Below are 19,842 nucleotides of genomic sequence, written 5' to 3' on the forward strand. Positions count from 1 at the left end.
TTTGCACATTAACATGACAGCAGCTAAATTTTTTATGTTTATAATAGGTGTGCCATCTTTAGATTTAGGTGGCATAGGCACACCCATGGCTAGACACACACACAAGCAGAAAATCTTGAAAAAATGCTGACAACCAGTTTAATGAATTTAGATTTCAGAGAATGTTCTGTATAGCACCACATCAAAAATGCAAAACAGTGCTATGATCTGAAAGAACGCCATTTTTCTTTGAAGAGGCAACCGCCTCATTACCAACAGCATACCTCAACAGCAATGGAACAAAAATTACTCATATTTTCTGCTTTAATTGGGTTGCCGGTTTGGAACACTGTGATGGCAAATAAGTCTTAAGACAATCATTCTGGGTCCTTCAGCAGCCTTCTCATTGTATACCATTTGTCTGCTAAAATGTAAAAGACGTTACGCCTTATCTTTGTCTCTTATTGTTCTTCCTCTCTACTCTTGCTGTTATGGCTACAGTCCTGTGTGTAAAACAATATAGTAGTTTTTGAAAGAAAGACAGCTCACAAATGAAAAATGTCTGCAATGAAAATATTTTTTTTCCACAACCTAGTTATCAAAGTAATGAAAGGAAAAAAAGTGCAAACACTATTGACCTGTACCTGGGAAATTACAGTATTGTAGTATATGATAGTAATGATTATGGTAGGGTACTTTCTCACTTCAGATTGTGACTTTGTCGTGAGTTAGGAAATATGTTACCACAATGCTGAAGTCTTGAACATGAAAAATTCAAACACATCTATGTATGTATGTGTTGTACTGTTGGCGGTGACCTTCTAAACATCTTTTCCAAATTTCAGTCATTTCCTGTCATCTTCCTACAATTTAAAGACCTTTAATGTGGTACCAGTTAGCAGGAGTGGTGGCCAAGTGGTTAGTGCGCTTGGTTTCAGTGCAGAAGGTTCCGGTTCAAATCCCACCCCTGCCACATTTCTCCATGTGAAGTGGAGTTGCGTCAGGAAGGGCATCCGGCGTAAACCTGTGCCAATTCAACATGCAGATCCACCTTGGATTTGCTGTGGTGACCCCGAGTGCAAACAAGGGAGCAGCCGAAGGGACGTACTTACTAATGTGGTACCAGTTGTGAGCAGTAGTTGTTCAGGATGCACCCCCCCCCAACTTCCATTGATATTGTATATATTAGTATTAGTAGTATTATAGTATCTACTTTTGATCACATTGCTTTTGATGGAACACATATTCTGAACAACTTCTGTCTTAAATGGTTAAAGGAATCAGATTGATTAAATTAGTTCTGGAAGCATAGAGAGTAATACTTGAAAGCTTTTGTCATCTGTTCGAATCTGTTTTATCTCCATCTTCCCTGTCAGGTCTAATAACGATGGTACTCTGTTCCCCATTAGAGCTGTCCATAATCTGATTCCTAAATTTTCCTCCTTTTAGACTAGTTCTCTCATCCGTGTCAGACTACTTTGCTGCAATGTTCACCAGTGACGTGCGGGAGGCCAAGCAGGACGAGGTGAAGATGGAGGGAGTGGACCCTGATGCCTTATGGGTCCTGGTGCAATATGCATACACAGGTATAAAAACACACAGATGTCCCTAAAATAAACACGAGTTTATACATTTGCTCACATTATAAGTGAAGGTCAAATTTGAGCACAGTTATTTAACAATTACAGCGAGGGCCACAAATACTTGGGCATTGACTCTATTTGAGATGGTATGCTCTAATTTAACATGTTTGTCATATCAATAATTAAATTATAGGATGGTTTTGTATTGGCTGTCAACTTTAATTTGACAGTAACAAACACCCTGATCAGGCGACAAGCATAGGAACAAGCAACAGTGAGCTTCTTGGCCACCTTGATTCTCAGCAATTAGCAAGAAAAACTCCACAAGAAAAGTTGAGAGGTCTCTGGCTATATTTTGTGTTGTGGTCATTTGCATCATGTTGAGGAAAAGGCTGCAGAGATGCCCGCGTTCACCTTGCTGTAGCAGATGGAGGGTCCATTTTCAGACATGGGGATGGAATAGATGTCTGCTTAGATGGCTGCGCTTCAGGACCTAAGAGAGTTCCATAGTGTGGATGTTGTGATGTCCAGCACATACTCCCTGACCTGACCTGACCATTCTTATGGGACTGAAACGAATTTGGCAGTTGGCTTTTGAGGTGTTTCATGGCTAGTTATTTGTTTCCCTGATTGTTTCACTGACCAGTAAGCAGATATTGGTAGGTATGTTGGCATTTTGTTTTATGAACACATCTGTGTGGTTAACATGCTTGATTGCTGTAAAGCTTACCATCATGACAACCGTGACTTATGTAAAACTGCAGATACACATTTGAAAATGAGCTCACACAGCTAATGATGTGAACTCAACTGCAGAAACTAGTATAAGGAACTATATATTAATTAAAAAAATTAAAAATCTGTTGACTATGTAACATTTAGTAACATGTTGGGCATGTCCAAAAAGATCAGCAGCCATCTTTCCCACTTTCCTTTCCGTCAGGTCGTCTCGAGTTGAAAGAGCACACCATTGAGTCGTTGCTGTCAGCCTCCTGTCTACTTCAGTTGTCCTCTGTGGTTCAAGCCTGCTGTTCTTTCCTCATCAAGCAGCTCCACCCCTCAAACTGTTTAGGCATCCACTCATACGCTGATGCTCAGGGCTGCCATGACCTACAGAGGGCCGCTCAAGCCTACACCATGGTGGGTAAAACCTTCACCTCTTGTTGATGCACCGCAGCAAACTCACTGAAATGAATGTTTAGGGAATACAGATAGACTCAAATTCTGTTTTTTTTTTTTTTTTAAAGCTACATCATCCAGATTATTTGGGTAAATGGCATAATTTTGTAAACCCATTTGTACCTTGAGAGCAGACCTTTTGATTTTACTTTATTATTATGAATTTTTATGATATGATGTCAGCAAAAGGAATTCTGAAAATTAAGTTGTTTTATTGCCTGGTTTACATGGCAAGATAATTATGCAGATTTCTGACCTGATCTTCTCCTTCCGACAATCTTAAGCCCCGACTATCGTGATGGCTCTAAAGATAATCTTATCAGATATTCCTGCTGTGTGTGGTGTGTTTAAGAGCACTCAAGTCTGCTCAGAAGGATGTTGGGACCGCTCAGACCTCAAGTCACGAATATTCACCATGTTGGATTGTCTTGGCCCAATATCCCAGCGTGTGGTGTGTGCCGTGAGCACAAACGAGCACACAGCCTGTTGTTGTGAAAGTGTCGTGACACGGACCCACAACAGGGGGCGGTAATGAACGGACAATGGATAAGCCAAAAGTAACAATTTAATGTTGTGAATCGCACAACGACGTACAGACAATAACAATATGGTGGACTGTCAATCATACACCAGGTGACGTGTGGGCAGGCTCGACGATAGAAGACGCCTGGCGAGAGAAAGAGCCGGATCCCACACAGCTTCCACCACCAACGGAGCTGAAGAACACCGGAGCCGCCAAGCCCTGCGCCCCAGGTGGCCGCTGTCTTCAGCAGTCAGACCCGGTACTGCTGGCAGAAAACAGAGACAGTCCTGATGAGTGTGAGTTCGCACACTCAGTAATCCCACAGTCAGTGTTTAGTTAGGAGGGAGCACCTCCACCTCCAATCACACACTCGTGCAGCTCCTGTTTCACCACTTATCTGGTTTGGGGTGTGAGGCGAAGCCGTCGCAGATCACACCAAGTGCCAATCCCACAGATAAGGGACACACCAGGAAAACGGCTGCAAAGTAAGTTTCAGATTAATACTCAGTTTTGAGTCAGCAGAGAAAATTACCTGGAATGGTACTGATTTCTCGGCGAGGAGGTGGAGTTGCAGGTCCGCCCTTTATGGTGATGGTGATGATGAAGGAGTGACAGCTGGTGCTGAGGATGAGTGACAGCTGTCACTCCCAGGGCTTCCGGTGCCCTCTCCTGCTTGAAGCCAGCACTCCAAGCAGGCGCCATCATGGTGGTGGTGGCCAGCAGTACCTCCTCCTTCAGCGGCCCACACAACACCTGTTGAATGTGACGTGTAGCCAATCAGAAAGCAAGGTGACGGAAGCAGGAAGAGGAGTACAAAATTGTTTACTCCAAGTCACATTTGATCTGCGATTTCCGTCTGACCTAGGATGTTGGTGAGTGAAATCTGTTCGTGTGTGGTGTATTACCTTTACCATGTGGCTGCACACCACACACTGTACAACCAAAACTTTATCTATGATCATTTCTCGGGTGTTGAAAACCTACTGACAATTTTAAAATCTGCCATGTGAACCAGGCATTAGTGTCTCTTTCAGAAACAAAATAAAAATGTAATAAAATTTAACATCCACATCATAAGTCTTTGTTGCCGACATTAAAGTCACAGGCATTGATAAACTGGTTTTATGATACACCTTATACAGTTATTTCTACAAATGGTTGTTTTATGTCCTGGGTTGTTATGGACAGTTGTGGTCTCGATTAGATATGTAGGGCTTTTTTTCCTGTTTTCCCCTTGCCTCTTTTAATGGCTCTCCCTTCTTCTTCAACACAATTAAAGTGATAGAATCAGCTGTATCTGGACGGCACATTAAGAAACATACAAGAATGTAGCTTTATTTCTTGCCTGGCCATTCTCAATTTAAAATTTGTCATCACTATTTAAGTCATCCAGCATCTTCTGACCTTCTCAAGTCACCATCCATTTCTCTTCTATTGATTGTTTCATTCAAACACTTGATCTCTGTTCTTCCATCAGTGAAATCTTCATTTTCCTTCCTTTTTTTGTAATTTGTAATACGTTTTTTAATTTGTAATTTAATTTAATTACATTTATAATTTACAATACCTTTTTCTTTTTTTGTAATTTGTAATACATCTGCCCTCTTTTGAATACAATCTGTCCCCCCTTATTGCTCATTGAAGCTTTTCCTCCTTTGCATTATTATATTCTACATCTCTTTCCCTCTCTCCTCCTCTTCTTGTCCCTTCTTCCATACCAGGAACATTTTCTGGAGGTAGTAGGAGGGCAGGAGTTCCTGCTGCTTCCACTGGAGGAGATGGAAAGACTGCTTACCTCTGATGACATCAATGTGCCTGATGAGGAAACTGTGGTATCCACGTTACTTACCTGGGTTCAACATGACACAACTGCACGGCAGCGCCACCTACCCTTTTTATTGGCTCACATCCGGATCCCACTGCTACAACCACAGGTGAGAAACTGTCAAGGTATCTACTGCCCTTCTGTAGTAAATCTCTGATATGTTTTAATCTATGAAAACACATCATGTCTGTCCATTATATTTACATGATTCTTATAGACAGCATGTCAAGGTGCTGTCATGGATTGGATGGTGCCCAGTTTAGTGACCTCAGAATTACATCTCTACTTTTTGTGGATGATGTGCTTCTGTTGTCTTCATCAGACAGTGACCTTCGTTGTGCACTGGGCTGGTTTGAGGCCCAATGTGAAGTGACTGGGATGAGGATCAGTACCTCCAATTTTGAGGTCACGGTCTTCTGTCAGCGAAGGGTAGATTGTTTCCTCTGGATGAGGGGAGAGTTTTTGTCCCAAGTGAAGAATTCAAGTATCACACATTCTTGTTTTCAAGTGGGAGTAAGATGGAGCAAGAGATCTACAGAGGCAATGGGGCTGTGTCTAAGGTCCTGCGGACACTGTACTGAACTGTTGTAGAAACTGGTGGAGAAAGAGCTGAGCTAGAAGGCGAGGGTCTCGATTTACCACTAGACTTACAGTCCCGTTCTCACCTATGTTCATGAACTTTGGGTATTGACCAAAAGAACAAGGTCGCGGATACCAGCGGTGAAAATGAGATTTCTCTACTGATTATCTGGTCTTACACTAAAGGCCAGTGTGAGAAACTCATGTATTTCAGAAGGTAGACCTCTCACGATAATTACTGTATCGACTTATTGTTCTATATACGAGGTCTATTAGAAAAGAAACCGACAGTTTTATTTTTTTTTAAAACTATATGGATTTGAATCACGTGTGATTACATCAGCCAAGCTTGAACCCTCGTGCGCATGCGTGAGTTTTTTCCACACCTGTCGGTGACGTCATTCGCCTGTGAGCACGCCTTGTGGAAGGAGTGGTCCAGCCCCCTTGTCAGATTTTCATTGTCTGAGAAGTTGCTGAGAGACTGGCGCTGTGCTTGATCAAAATTTTTAAAGAACTGTGAGGCACATACGAGTGGACACATTCGAGAAATTCAGCTGGTTTTCGGTGTAAATTTTTAACGGCTGATGAGAGATTTGGGATTGGTTCTATCAATGTAAGGGACTTCTCACGGAGCGGGACGTCGCGCAGCGCTCCGAGGTGACGTCGTCATCCTGTTTCAAGCTGAAAAACCTCCAAATTTAAGCCTCTGTTGACCCAGGACGTCGTGAGAGAACAGAGAACTTTCAGAAGAGGTTGGAATCAGCAGTTTATCCGGACATTCCACTGTTAAAGGAGATGTTTTTTAATGAAAACGTGCGGACGGATTGGCGCGTCGGCGCGCCCGCCACAGGAAAAACACCTCTGTGTTGATACCATTTGTAAAATCCAGGCGGCTTTTGGTGGCTTTCAGTTGAGTGAGTATCTGAGAAATTGTTGACAGCAGGGGCATGTTCCAACTTGTCCTTAGGCTTCCAACGGAGGTGTTTTTACTGTGTGGGCGCGCCGCGCCGGCTGCGAGTCCCGACGCACCAATCCGTCCGCATGTCTTCATTAAAAAAAATCTCCTTTAACATGGAATGTCCGGATAAACTGCTGATTCCGACCTCTTCTGAAGTTCTCTGTTCTCATCACGACGTCCTGGTCAACAGAGGCTTAAATTTGAGGTTTTCAGCTTGAAACAATGACGACGTCGCCTCGGAGCGCTGCAACGACGTCCCGCTCCGTGGGAAGTCCTACAGTGATAGAAACAATCCAAAATCGCTCATCGCCGTTAAAATGTTCCACCGAAAACCAGCTGAATTTCTCGAATGGTGTCCACTCGGATGTGCCTCACAGTTTTTGAAAAAAAGTTGATCAAGCACAGCGCCAGTCTCTCAGCAACGTCTCAGACAAAGGATTCCGATGAGGGGGGCTGGACCACTACCTTCCACAAGGCTTGCTCACAGGCGAATGACGTCACCGACAGGCGTGAAAAAAACTCTTGCATGCCCACGAGGGTTCAAGCTGGGCTGATCTAATCACACGTGATTCAAATCCATATGAGTTTTTAAAAAAAATAATAAGGTCGGATACTTTTCCTCACAGACCTCGTATATAGACTGAACACGATCATGTTTTTTGGCCTTGATTGTATGTCGCCCTTTAACGATTTTAACCAGTGTATGCTGACCATATTAAAAACACTGGTGTACGTCTACTACGTTATGGGTAAGTTTTGTTCAAATTAAGATTGAAGCACACTGATATATGTTGTAATACGCTGAGTACCTCGAAGAATTTTGGGCATGCACAATATTTTGACGTATGCCAGCGTATGGCGGATACATTCCACACATGCGGGAGTGGGACATATGTTGTAAGTAAGTTTGGCGATTGTTGACACACATTTCTTGTAAGTTATTCATAAGTAGAAATATGACCTTTAATACTGTCCATTGATTGGCTGAAAGCTGCAGTCCTCATGCAAACAGACTGTTTAAATTATAAAACCATTCACACATGGAGTAAATTAATCTTACCTATAACGTTTCAGTCGGATTCATCATCAGTTTAGGGAGACAAGACGACCAGCTAATTACAAAAGTTTATGTTTTATATGAATTAGTGTAACATTTAATTGCTGGGATGATCGCAAAATAGCGACGCTGGCACGCTGCCTGCAAGGATTTAAAATCTGTACAGATTTAAGTTTTATGAGATACCGTCATGATGAAGTGGAGCAGAGAAAGATTTTCTTTCACCAAAACATCAAATCTAGGCTTGCATCTCAGATGTACCTTCTGGCAAATTGTAGCTGAACTGTCAGGTCTTCTTTTTAAGAAAATCCTCCTCTATACCACTTCATCATGAAGCTGTACAACTGGTGATTCAAAATGCAAAACATGCATTGTGCACAGTTTCTCTAAACACAGCCAGAGAAGCCTATAAGTTCTTCAGGGTTGTCTGGGTGTCTTAGTGGCTTTTCTCACTTTTCTCCTTCTTGCAGACTCACTCAGTTTTTGAGAACTGTCTCCTCTATACATACTTACCATAGAGTGCCATATTGTTTGTATTTCTTCATAATTGATATAAATAAAGTCCAAGACATATTCACTGACTTGGAAATGTTCATGTATCCATCTCCTGACTTGTCTGAAGAAAACTGGGAATTAAACGGGATTATTTACAGGTATTATAGCAAAGGGGCCCATTACTTATGCAACCCATCATCTTTGTTTTTAGATTTTTAATTCATTTATATCAATTGCAGAAATGTGTTTTGAGTTGAGGTTAAGGAAGATAATTTAGAAATTTTTATACTGAGAAGCCTGATTTATGTTTTGTATTTGAAATAGCACAAACAAATTAAAATGCGTGAAATACCAAGGGCTGAATACTTTGCGAGCCACTGTATATCAGTGGCTTAAAAACAGAAGCATAAAACCTTCAGCTGCTCCCTTTTTTCCAAGGTGGATCTGCATGGTCTGAAAAATGGCATGAACAATAATCATGATATTATCATTTATTGGATATTTCTGAGGCAGTATATCGTCCAGCAAAATTTTGTTATCGTGACAGGCTTACCGAGAGGGACGTCAGAGTAGAGCCACTGGTCTTCACATCGAAAGGAGCCGCTGAGGTGGTTCAGGCATCTGGTGAGGAGGCCTATGGTCTGTCCCTGTGGCAGGCAGGTCCAACTGGGAGGAAGCCCTGGGGAGACCAGTACTGCTGGAGGGACCGTATTTACAAGATGGTTTGGGAAGCCTTGGAATCCCACAGGAAGAGTTAGAGGATTTGGCAGAGGATAGGGAAGTGTGGGAAGAGCTGCTTGGGCTGCAGCCACCACAGCCTGGACCCAGATAAGTAGTAGAATATTAATGAATGAATGTCCATTACAACGGTCATGTATTGTCTTTACGGAGCCACAGAGAGAAAAAATACATATTGCGATGCAATATTTTACTACATTGAACACTGAAAATGAAATTATGATGCATTCATAATATGCATGTGATTTCATATGCATGAGATAAATAAGTAATTTGGGCAGTACATAAGGCTAGGCATTCAGGGGGATGACATATGTTAATGGATACTGTTCAGAGGAAGCCTGACGAATGAAACGTTCAATGGATCTTGTTCAAAGTGACCTTACCACTACATGAAAATGACCCATTTTGCTGTACTGGTTTGATGTAAATTAATGCCAAAATCACCATTGAAACCAGAATGATAACAAGCACATGGATATTTTCACTCAGAAGAAAAAAATCCATGTGAGCTTGTCAACTAAGGAAATGTTTTTATGAATGAGGCAGGCCCCCAAATGTTTTTATGCATTTTGACTTTAGGGATGATATTTCTTATATTTAAATTAATTGAATTATACTCAACAAAAATCTAAACGCAACACTTTTGGTTTTGCCTCCATTTTGTATGAGATGAACTCAAAGATCTAAAAACTTTTTCCACATACACAATATCACCATTTCCCTCAAATATTGTTCATAAATCAGTCTAAATCTGTGATAGTGAGCACTTCTCCTTTGCTGCGATAATCCATCCCACCTCACAGGTGTGCCATATCAAGATGCTGATTAGACACCATTAGTGCACAGGTGTGCCTTAGACTGCCCACAATAAAAGGCACTCTGAAAGGTGCAGTTTTATCACACAGCACAATGCCAACAGATGTCGCAAGATTGAGGGAGCGTGCAATTGGCATGCTGACAGCAGGGAATGTCAACCAGAGCTGTTGCTCGTGTATTGAATGTTCATGTCTCTACCATAAGCCATCTCCAAAGGCGTTTCAGAGAATTTGGCAGTACATCCAACCAGCCTCACAACCGCAGACCACGTGTAACCACACCAGCCCAGGACCTCCACATCCTGCATGTTCACCTCCAAGATCGTCTGAGACCAGCCACTCAGACAGCTGCTGGAACAGTCGGTTTGCATAACCAAAGAATTTCTGCACAAACTGTCAGAAACCATCTCAGGAAGCTCATCTGCATGCTCGTCGTCCTCATCGGGGTCTCGAACCTGACTCCAGGTCGTTGTCGTAACCGATTTGAGTGGGCAAATGCTCACATTCGCTGGCATTTGGCACGCTGGAGAGGTGTTCTCTTCACAGATAATGCGAAGGAGATGTGTTGCACTGCAGAGGCAAATGGTGGTCACACCAGATACTGACTGGTATCCCCCAATAAAACAAAACTGCACCTTTCAGAGTGGCTTTTATTGTGGGCAGTCTAAGACACACCTGTGCACTAATCATGGTGTCTAATCAGCATCTTGATATGGCACACCTGTGAGGTGGGATGGATTATCTCAGCAAAGGAGAAGTGCTCACTATCACAGATTTCGACTGGTTTGTGAACAATATTTGAGAGAAATGGTGATATTGTGTATGTGGAAAAAGTTTTAGATCTTTGAGTTCATCTCATACAAAATGGAGCAAAACCAAAAGTGTTGCGTTATATTTTTGTTGAGTGTATAATGTCTAACAGGATTCTGTTGAATAGTCCAACTGATATATTAAAGAAATTAATTAGTAATGTTTTAAAGCAGTGGGGTTGTTTAGAATAGAATTTAGTTCATGCAAACATAAAGTTGCCCTTCGTGCAGGTTTCACTCAGTGTGTACACTTCTATCTTGTAGTACTTCGATGGCAACTTGGACGCTCTGTATTTGTTTTGTATCCATGTTGCTACTGTATCTATACATTCACCATGACTATAAATCTTCTCTGTCAACATCTATGCTGTTTGTCTCCTGGTGTTTGTGCTGGTGCGCTGTGCCAAGTTACACTTTGTCTCTCTGAACAACATAGATAGGACTTTGCTCAGTCTTCTGAAACCACAAGTAGCTCTTACAGGTAATCAGGAGATGAGATGGATGATGAAGTCAAAACAAGAATAGCAGCTGGACACATATAGACAGCTGGGACTTGGTATAGCCTTTACAAAGGGTCACATGCAAGCCTTCTCCGCCAACCCCCACCTTCCACACTGACACGATTAACATTTACCAGCCTTGTTAGCTGCTAAATGCCCATGAAATGATGAATAAGACAATTAATCAGTATTCATCGAGCAGTTACATAGTTGCGTATCTGCCGTACCATCCCTTACCTAAAGAACACCATTACACATGATTAATACCTTTTGCCCCATTTTTCATCAGCCCTGTCTCACAAACACACACTCACACATACTCGGCCTGATATAAGATATCACACATGAACATCCACAGGTCATAAATCTGGCCGTTTGCACCATCCAGATTTAGAGGGTTATAAGTCTGTGTGATAGTGATTCAAGAGAGGACACGTTTATAAAATTTCAGTGTTTAAAAAAACGTATGTAGGTGCTGGTAGCATGGCAACTGTAGAAAATGAGTGTGGAGGAAAAGTATGAATAATACAAGCAGCTGGAGAGTCTTTGCATCTATGGGAGGGAATTTGACAGTGAGACAGCAGAACTTTTTCCTCTCTCCCACTGTGAGGTAAAGTGAAGATAAAGACTAGAAGGTGGGCTGCTTGCAGGATTCTCGCTTGACTCGCTCCCATTCCACCTTGAGTCTTAACAGTCTGATAGGTGAATGCACGGGAGCAGGACACACACAATGTTTGAATGCTAAAATAGGGCTTACTGTCATTTCTACAATCGGTGATTGTGTGCAGTGGAAACGTGGGTTCGCCTGGTGTGTAAGCTCCTTATCCATTACCATGGTTGCTTTACGCTTGCCACGTGTGGCTGAGAAAATGAATTTCTATTCTGTGTAAAGTCTAAAATAAAATGAATAAAAATAAGCTTGGGATTTGAGGGTGGGGGTTGATGGTTGTTTTTATGCTGGTGTGTGTTATTGGGATGAGATTTTTTTTTAAAGTAAAGCACAGCATCCATGCAATCATTATATAAACTGCAAGTGCATTGTCCTGCGCATATTCACATAATTAGAGATGGATGACAAAAGGAAAACTTGAATCAGTCAGTGGAGAAATACAGTGAATGCTACCATCTATATGGCAAGGCGGTTACTAATTTGTAGTGCATGAAAATCATGTGAAACATATGTTTTATACCCTTGTAGTCATCATATCTCAACCCAGTTCCATATCACCTGCAAACAAATGTGCCCCCTGATCTATGAATGGTGCACACTGAGGACGGTGTACAACCCCATTCCATTGAAGTTGGGACGTTGGGTAAATGTAATTAAAAACAGATACAAGGATTTACAATCCTCTCAACCTATATTCAATTGAATACACCACAAAGACAAGATATTTAATGTTCAAACTGATAAACTTTATTGTTTATGTGCAAATATTTGCTCATTTTGAATGGATGCCTGCAACATGTTTCAAAAAGCTGGGACAGTGGTATGTTTACCACTGTGTTACATCACCTTTCCTTCTAACAACACTCAGTAAGCATTTGGGAACTGAAGACACTAATTGTTGAAGCTTTGTAGGTGGAATTCTTTACCATTCTTGCTTGATGAAAATTCAGTAAGGTATATCTTATATATTATATTCCAATTCTAAGGTGGAACTATACCAGTATACAAAGGTATATCTAAATATCTAAAAAGGAAGAGTAAAATAGGAGAGTAGAAAAGAGTAGAGTAGAGCCACTTAGGTGCTTGGTCTTGAGAACCAGGGATGATGTACGACTTCAGTTGTTCAACAGTCCTGGGTCTCCGTTGTCGTATTTTGCACTTCATAATGCGCCACACATTTTCAATGGGCAACAGGTCTGGACTTCAGGCAGGCCAGTCTAGTACCCGCAACTCTTTTACTACAAAGCCACGCTGTTGTAACTCGTGCAGAATGTGGCTTATTGTCTTGCTGAAATAAGCAGGGATGTCCCTGAAAAAGCGTTGCTTGGATGGCAGCATGTGTTGCTCCAAAGCCTGGATGTACCTTTTCAGCATTGATGGTGCCATCACAAATGTGTAAGTTGCCCATGCCATGGGCACTAACACACCCCCATACCATCACAGATGCTGGCTTTTGTACTTTGCGCTGGTAACACTGGATGGTCTTTCCTCTTTGTCTGGAGGACACGACATCCATGATTTCCAAAAATAATTTGAAAGTGGACTCATCAACCACAGCACACTTTCCACTTTGCGTCTGTCCATTTCAAATGAGCTCGGGCCAGAAAGCGCTGCGTTTCTGAATGTTGTTGATGTGGCTTTCGCTTTGCATGGTAGAGTTTTAACTTGCACTTGCAGATGTAGCGACGAACTGTGTTAACTGACAATGGTTTTCTGAAGTGTTCCTGAGCCCACGCTGTAAGATCCTTTACACAATGTTGGTTTTTAAATGCAGTGCCGCTTGAAGGGATCGAAGGTCACAGGCATTCAGTGTGGGTTTTCGGCCTTGCTGCCTTGCGTGCCTTGCTGCTTACGTGTAGAAAGTTCTCCAGAGAATTATGTTATGGACTGTAAATGATGGAATCCTTAAATTCCTTGCAATTGAATGTTGAGAAACATTGTTCTTAAACTGTTTTTTGATGCAGTTGTTCACCAAGTGGTTATCCTTGCCCCATCTTTGCTTGTGAACGGCGAGCCTTTTGGGGATGCTCCTTTTACACCCAGTCATGACACTCATAATTAGTGTCCTCAGTTCCCAAAACTTATGAGTGTTGTTTAGAAGGAAAGGTGACGTAACACAGTGGTAAAATACCACTGTCCCAGCTTTTTTGAAACGGTTACAGGCATCCATTTCAAAATGAGCAAATATTTGCACAAAAACATAAAGTTTATCAGTTTGACATTAATTATGTTGTCTTTGTGGTGTATTCAATTGAATATAGGTGAAGAGGATTTGCAAATCATTGTATTCTGTTTTTATTTACATTTCCAACAACGTCACAACTTCATTGGAATTGGGGTTGTATTTCACATGAGCAAAATAACATGTATTGTGCATTTAATACGTTTATGTTAATGAATATGTTGTTATTGGCTTGTATCTAGCCTACTGCACAAACTCCTGGGAGGAGAACATGCAAATAGATAATTTAGCACATATAAGGTGATTTATCAAGCCCAGAAGACATTTAAAGGGTTGTGATTGCGTCTGTATTTGGATATTTGAAAGCAGGGTGTTAACTGTTTTGTGGGATTGCAGGCACTCATAAAAAATGCTTGTTATTTCCTTTGAGCTGTTTGGGGTGTGTATTGCCTTTATTTCATTCAGTATCTTATCACAGAAAACACCACATTAAACATTAACTTGTAGTGGCTTATTTTTATGGAAATAGAGTAAAAGAGAGACATTAATGTTACATTTAGTTTGCTTAAAATAAATGTAACATTTAAATATGGTCTTTCTTCTTCACCTGAACAGCGGTGTTGAAATCCGGGCTTGTACACAACAAACTCGCCCCTCCTGTGAAATTGCAGGACAAGCCATTTTCAAGGCCCATTCATTTTGATTTGGTAAAAGTTCAGTAAATAACACTTCAGGTAGTTCAGTTGTGTGGTGTGTGTCTCATTTTGCACATACCTGCAAGTGGTCTGTTTGAATTTCATTTGAATTTACATGCCAAGAAGTCCTCACTTACATACTGCTGTCATTTCTGCACGTATTCTTTATAAATGGGTGTGCCCACTAAAAACTTGTGCCGCTCGGGGGGACCCATGTGTAAATTTATAGAAATGACGCACTGTTTAATATATACTCCTAATATGGGATCTTAGTAAATCAGGCTCTTAATCAGGCTCTGAAAACCCTGAGTTTCAGTCAGGGTTTAGAATTCATCATAGTACAGAAACAGATTAGGGTGAAGGTTACAATGATCTTCTATGGCCTCAGACAGTGGACTCATCTCTGTGCTTGTTCTGTTAGACCTCAGTGCTGCTTTTGATACTGTTGACCATAAAATTTTATTACAGAGATTAGAGCATGCCATAGGTATTAAAGGCACTGCACTGTGGTGGTTTGAATCATATTTATCTAATAGATTACAATTGTTCATGTAAATGGGGAATCTTCTTCACAGACTAAGGTTAATTATGGAGTTCCACAAGGTTCTGTGCTAGGACCAATTTTATTCACTTTATACATGCTTCCCTTAGGCAGTATTATTAGAAGCATTGCTTAAATTTCATTGTTACGCAGATGATACCCAGCTTTATCTATCCATGAAGCCAGAGGACACACACCAATTAGCTAAACTGCAGGATTGTCTTACAGACATAAAGACATGGATGACCTCTAATTTCCTGCTTTAAACTCAGATAAAACTGAAGTTATTGTACTTGGCCCCACAAATCTTAGACAATGGTGTCTAACCAGATCCTTACTCTGGATGGCATTACCCTGACCTCTAGTAATACTGTGAGAAATCTTGGAGTCATTTTTGATCAGGATATGTCATTCAATGCGCATATTAAACAAATATGTAGGACTGCTTTTTTGCATTTGCGCAATATCTCTAAAATTAGAAAGGTCTTGTCTCAGAGTGATGCTGAAAAACTAATTCATGCATTTATTTCCTCTAGGCTGGACTATTGTAATTCATTATTATCAGGTTGTCCTAAAAGTTCCCTGAAAAGCCTTCAGTTAATTCAAATGCTGCAGCTAGAGTGCTGACAGGGACTAGAAGGAGAGAGCATATCTCACCCATATTGGCCTCTCTTCATTGGCTTCCTGTTAATTCTAGAATAGAATTTAAAATTCTTCTTCTTACTTATAAGGTTTTGAATAATCAGGTCCCATCTTATCTTAGGGACCTCATAGTACCATATCACCCCAATAGAGCGCTTCGCTCTCAGACTGCAGGCTTACTTGTAGTTCCTAGGGTTTGTAAGAGTAGAATGGGAGGCAAAGCCTTCAGCTTTCAGTCTCCTCTCCTCTGGAACCAGCTCCCAATTCGGATCAGGGAGACAGACACCCTCTCTACTTTTAAGATTAGGCTTAAAACTTTCCTTTTGCTAAGCTATATGGTTAGGGCTGGATCAGGTGACCTGAACCATCCCTTAGTTATGCTGCTATAGACTTAGACTGCTGGGGGGTTCCCATGATGCACTGAGTGTTTCTTTCTCTTTTTGCTCTGTATGCGCCACTCTGCATTTAATCATTAGTGATTGATCTCTGCTCCCCTCCACAGCATGTCTTTTTCCTGGTTCTCTCCCTCAGCCCCAACCAGTCCCAGCAGGAGACTGCCCCTCCCTGAGCCTGGTTCTGCGTGAGGTTTCTTCCTGTTAAAAGGGAGTTTTTCCTTCCTACTGTCGCCAAGTGCTTGCTCACAGGGGGTCGTTTTGACCGTTGGGGTTTTTCCGTAATTATTGTATGGCTTTGCCTTACAATATAAAGCGCCTTGGGGCAACTGTTTGTTGTGATTTGGCGCTATATAAATAAAATTGATTTGATTTGATTAATGTTATGTTTTCTTTTCCTTTTAATCTGTCACATGTCTACACATGAATGAACTCTTACATGTAGACAAATGCATCCTTATTTAAATGTAAAACGGGTCATTCTTGCCTTTACGATTAAAAGATCCTGCAGGTTTTCCAAGCAGTGATTTATTTACCAGTGCGGTGGATAGAAATGCCTCCCGCTGCAGCCCCTGACTTCATGTTTACGCTGATGGATGAGGTTAATGGACATGAATTAGAAATCTGATGCGATATTGTGAAGGGATAAGCCTTCGCCTGCGTGCACAGTGTGTGCATGCTCTCTGTATGTTTGAGCATGTGTGAGCGAATTAATGGCTGCTGGTCTGATCTTATCTCTGTATCAATGGGAGAACAGCTTTCTCTTGACCCTCAAACGTCTACACGTACTGATACACTGTGACACACACAGAGTTGCTCTTGACAACCCCCTCAGGTTCATGTATCTTTGTGTTTGTAGTTCCTGGCAGACCTGGAATCCAACCCTTTGCTCCGGACAGTGTGGAGTGCCAGCGGCTGCTGATGGAGGGGATGAAGTATCATCTTTTACCCCAGCGGAGGCCACTTCTTCAAAGTGCCCGTACCCGGCCACGCAAGGCCACAGTAGGAGCCATGTTTGCTGTCGGAGGCATGGATGCTACAAAAGGTACAACAGTGACTCGCACATAAACAACTGGTCTACACATAAATGGAAGCACATTATTTGAAATAAAGAAAATAATTGTGACTATAAATCTTATAATCATCAAAACCCAGACATAATTATGAGACTAATGGGTTGAAATAATCTCAGCCAAAACTAATAGCTCGTTTGTGAAATATCACAAGATTTGTGTTTGCACACAAAAGCATGCACACACGCACAGCTTCATATTATACCTGAGTGTGCAGTAGTAAATGAACAAATACTCCTCAGAGTATTATATCTGCTTTTACATAATTTCCCAAGAGTGGGTGTCCAGGTTCACTCTTTCAGCATACTACAAATTTGTAATAATGGAAACCAAAAGGGAAAACCTGTTACATACGAGGTATGGACAGAAAATATAAAAACACCTCAACATCCAAATGCTTTAGTTGTTACCTGGACAGATGAATGATCCACGTACCTTCACCCTTTAACACCCTGGCTTTGATTGTGTCATATGGTGCTTTCCAGGTGCTACAAGTATTGAGCAGTACTGTCTGCGTCAGGATACGTGGAAGCAGGTTGCCACCATGAGTGGACGAAGACTGCAGTTTGGTGTAGCTGTTCTTGATGGCCGTCTCTATGTGGTCGGGGGTCGAGATGGACTCAAGACCCTCAACAGTGTTGAGTGTTACAACCCTCACAGCAAAACATGGAAGGTCATGCCACCCATGTCCACTCCAGCACGGCTTAGGTCAGTGCCGTTTTACAATGTAGTAATTACATATTAATGCATGAGCTGAATAGGGCTGTAAAGGTCGGTACAAATTGCACTGGTTAATGTTGCCTATCAATAAAGTTTGCGACTTAAGTGCAAGCACAGAGAAATGACTCTAAAGAGGAAGCATTATGTATTAATACCCTGTGCAAAAACATTTCTGTAGGTATATAAGATTCACCCTGTCTGTCTGTGTGTCTGTGATTCTTTAAGCACAGCTGCCAAACTGATGGGTGTATTTCAGTGAAACTTAACGCAGGTGTACCACGCCATATGTTCAGTCCAAAGAGTTCAAGGGGATAAAGGTTTGACCTTACCCTTGTGAATGAAGGACTTATGTTGTTATTGGATTTATGTTGTGGTTTGGCACTATATAAATAAACTGAATTGAATTAATGAAAAAAAAAGACGTGATGCTGAGGGTACAAATTCATTTGGGGTGTGTCCAAGTGCACATTGCTATTTATTTTGGGGAAATATCAGGACAAGGCTGGGCACAAAGGGGTGGATTTGCCATGTTCATTAGGCAAGAGCACTTTGTAGTCTGACATATCAACCAGAGTAGGACTTGTGCTTGCTTTTAAACCTGAGTGCACCAGGCACACAACGAGCTGTGGTTTGAGAAAGTGGATCTAAGTGAATGGATTTCTGGAGAGTTAATGGATTAGTGCCAACCTGCCACAGGGGTGTAAGTGAGAGGTAATGCAGTGAAGCAGCAGGGAGGACAGTTGTTTCCAAATCACTTTCCTTGTGATTATATGGCATCTATACATAATGTTGCCTATATCTGGAGGGGGGGCATCACGAACAACCTTGTTCCACGGCGTTGTTTCAGCTTCACATCACAGACTGTGCCCTGCCAAATATGCACATTGAGGGGCAACAGTTTTGGCTGCATATTAATATTGTCATATATATGTGCAGACAAGCAGGGTTTACATGAACCTGCTTTTCTTAGGGCATCTCAGTGTTACACTCTTTATACAGCGCTGGACTTTAGACCTGGTTTTTGATGGTTTCAGGTGCACGTGATTTCTGGGATGGACAATATCAATGCGCCAGTCTTGTACCTGACCACAGCTCATTTGAAGACCAACACACCCACATGAGGAAGAAGTGTTGCTGTGATTTAGTAGATAATGGTGTTAAGTGTAATAACAGCTCCATTGAATGGAAACTAGTAATGACACTTGAGCTGTGTGTGTTGCTTTATACCATGTTGAAGAAAAAGCTCTTGTCTTGTTCAACAGGGTGAATTCTGGGCATCTGTGTATTAAAAGTGAAGTGGCCTCTGTGTTCGTGTATGCGTGCGTGTGTGTGTGTATACACCTTTGAACACGGAGAAACTGAGGGAGAGCTGGCATTTGCCATTTGGTACGCTTATGTATTTTGGGCAAGGATGAACACTGCCATAATGGAATGTTCATAGGACTAATATTTTTGAAGAAACTACAGATATTACCTAACAGTGAACAATGGATGTTGATAATTACATTCTGGACTCACACGCCATTCCAAATCATTATAGAAACATTACATAATTTATTACCACCCTTGAAAAATGTCAGCTACCTATTTTATAAACACTACCCAATCTAGAGCTTGTGAATCCCCATGGGCAACGCGCTAGTTGTGTTAAAGGTTAGTCTGTCACTGTGCAAGATAACAGTGACATATTTTTAAAGTGTCTCATAAGTAGGTTATGTTTAAATTTTTGAATGTGTGTGAAGAGGGACTGGGTGCCTGTCTCTGTGTTCCACACATTTCTGTAAATACATGCCTTCAGTGTAGAGGAGTTAACACGCTGCAGTCTCTACACCAAAGGTCCTCAAACTCATTCCTGAAAGGGCGAGAGGGTGCAGCTTTTCTTTG

At 41.6% G+C, this 19,842-nt stretch overlaps 1 protein-coding gene across 1 annotated transcript in view; it reads left to right on the top strand.

The window, feature by feature from the left end:
- Nucleotides 1–19,842, top strand: part of klhl5 (kelch-like family member 5) — a 57,343-nt gene that overhangs the window by 24,090 nt on the left and 13,411 nt on the right. Inside the window, 7 exon segments of the mRNA XM_034188227.1 lie at nucleotides 1,429–1,565; nucleotides 2,506–2,702; nucleotides 4,986–5,198; nucleotides 17,025–17,055; nucleotides 17,058–17,210; nucleotides 17,724–17,931; nucleotides 17,933–17,946. Of these exon segments, the coding sequence (XP_034044118.1) occupies nucleotides 1,429–1,565; nucleotides 2,506–2,702; nucleotides 4,986–5,198; nucleotides 17,025–17,055; nucleotides 17,058–17,210; nucleotides 17,724–17,931; nucleotides 17,933–17,946 (953 nt within the window).

The sequence above is a fragment of the Thalassophryne amazonica genome, chromosome 15 (genome assembly GCF_902500255.1).
Source record: "Thalassophryne amazonica chromosome 15, fThaAma1.1, whole genome shotgun sequence".
NCBI lineage: Eukaryota > Metazoa > Chordata > Actinopteri > Batrachoidiformes > Batrachoididae > Thalassophryne > Thalassophryne amazonica.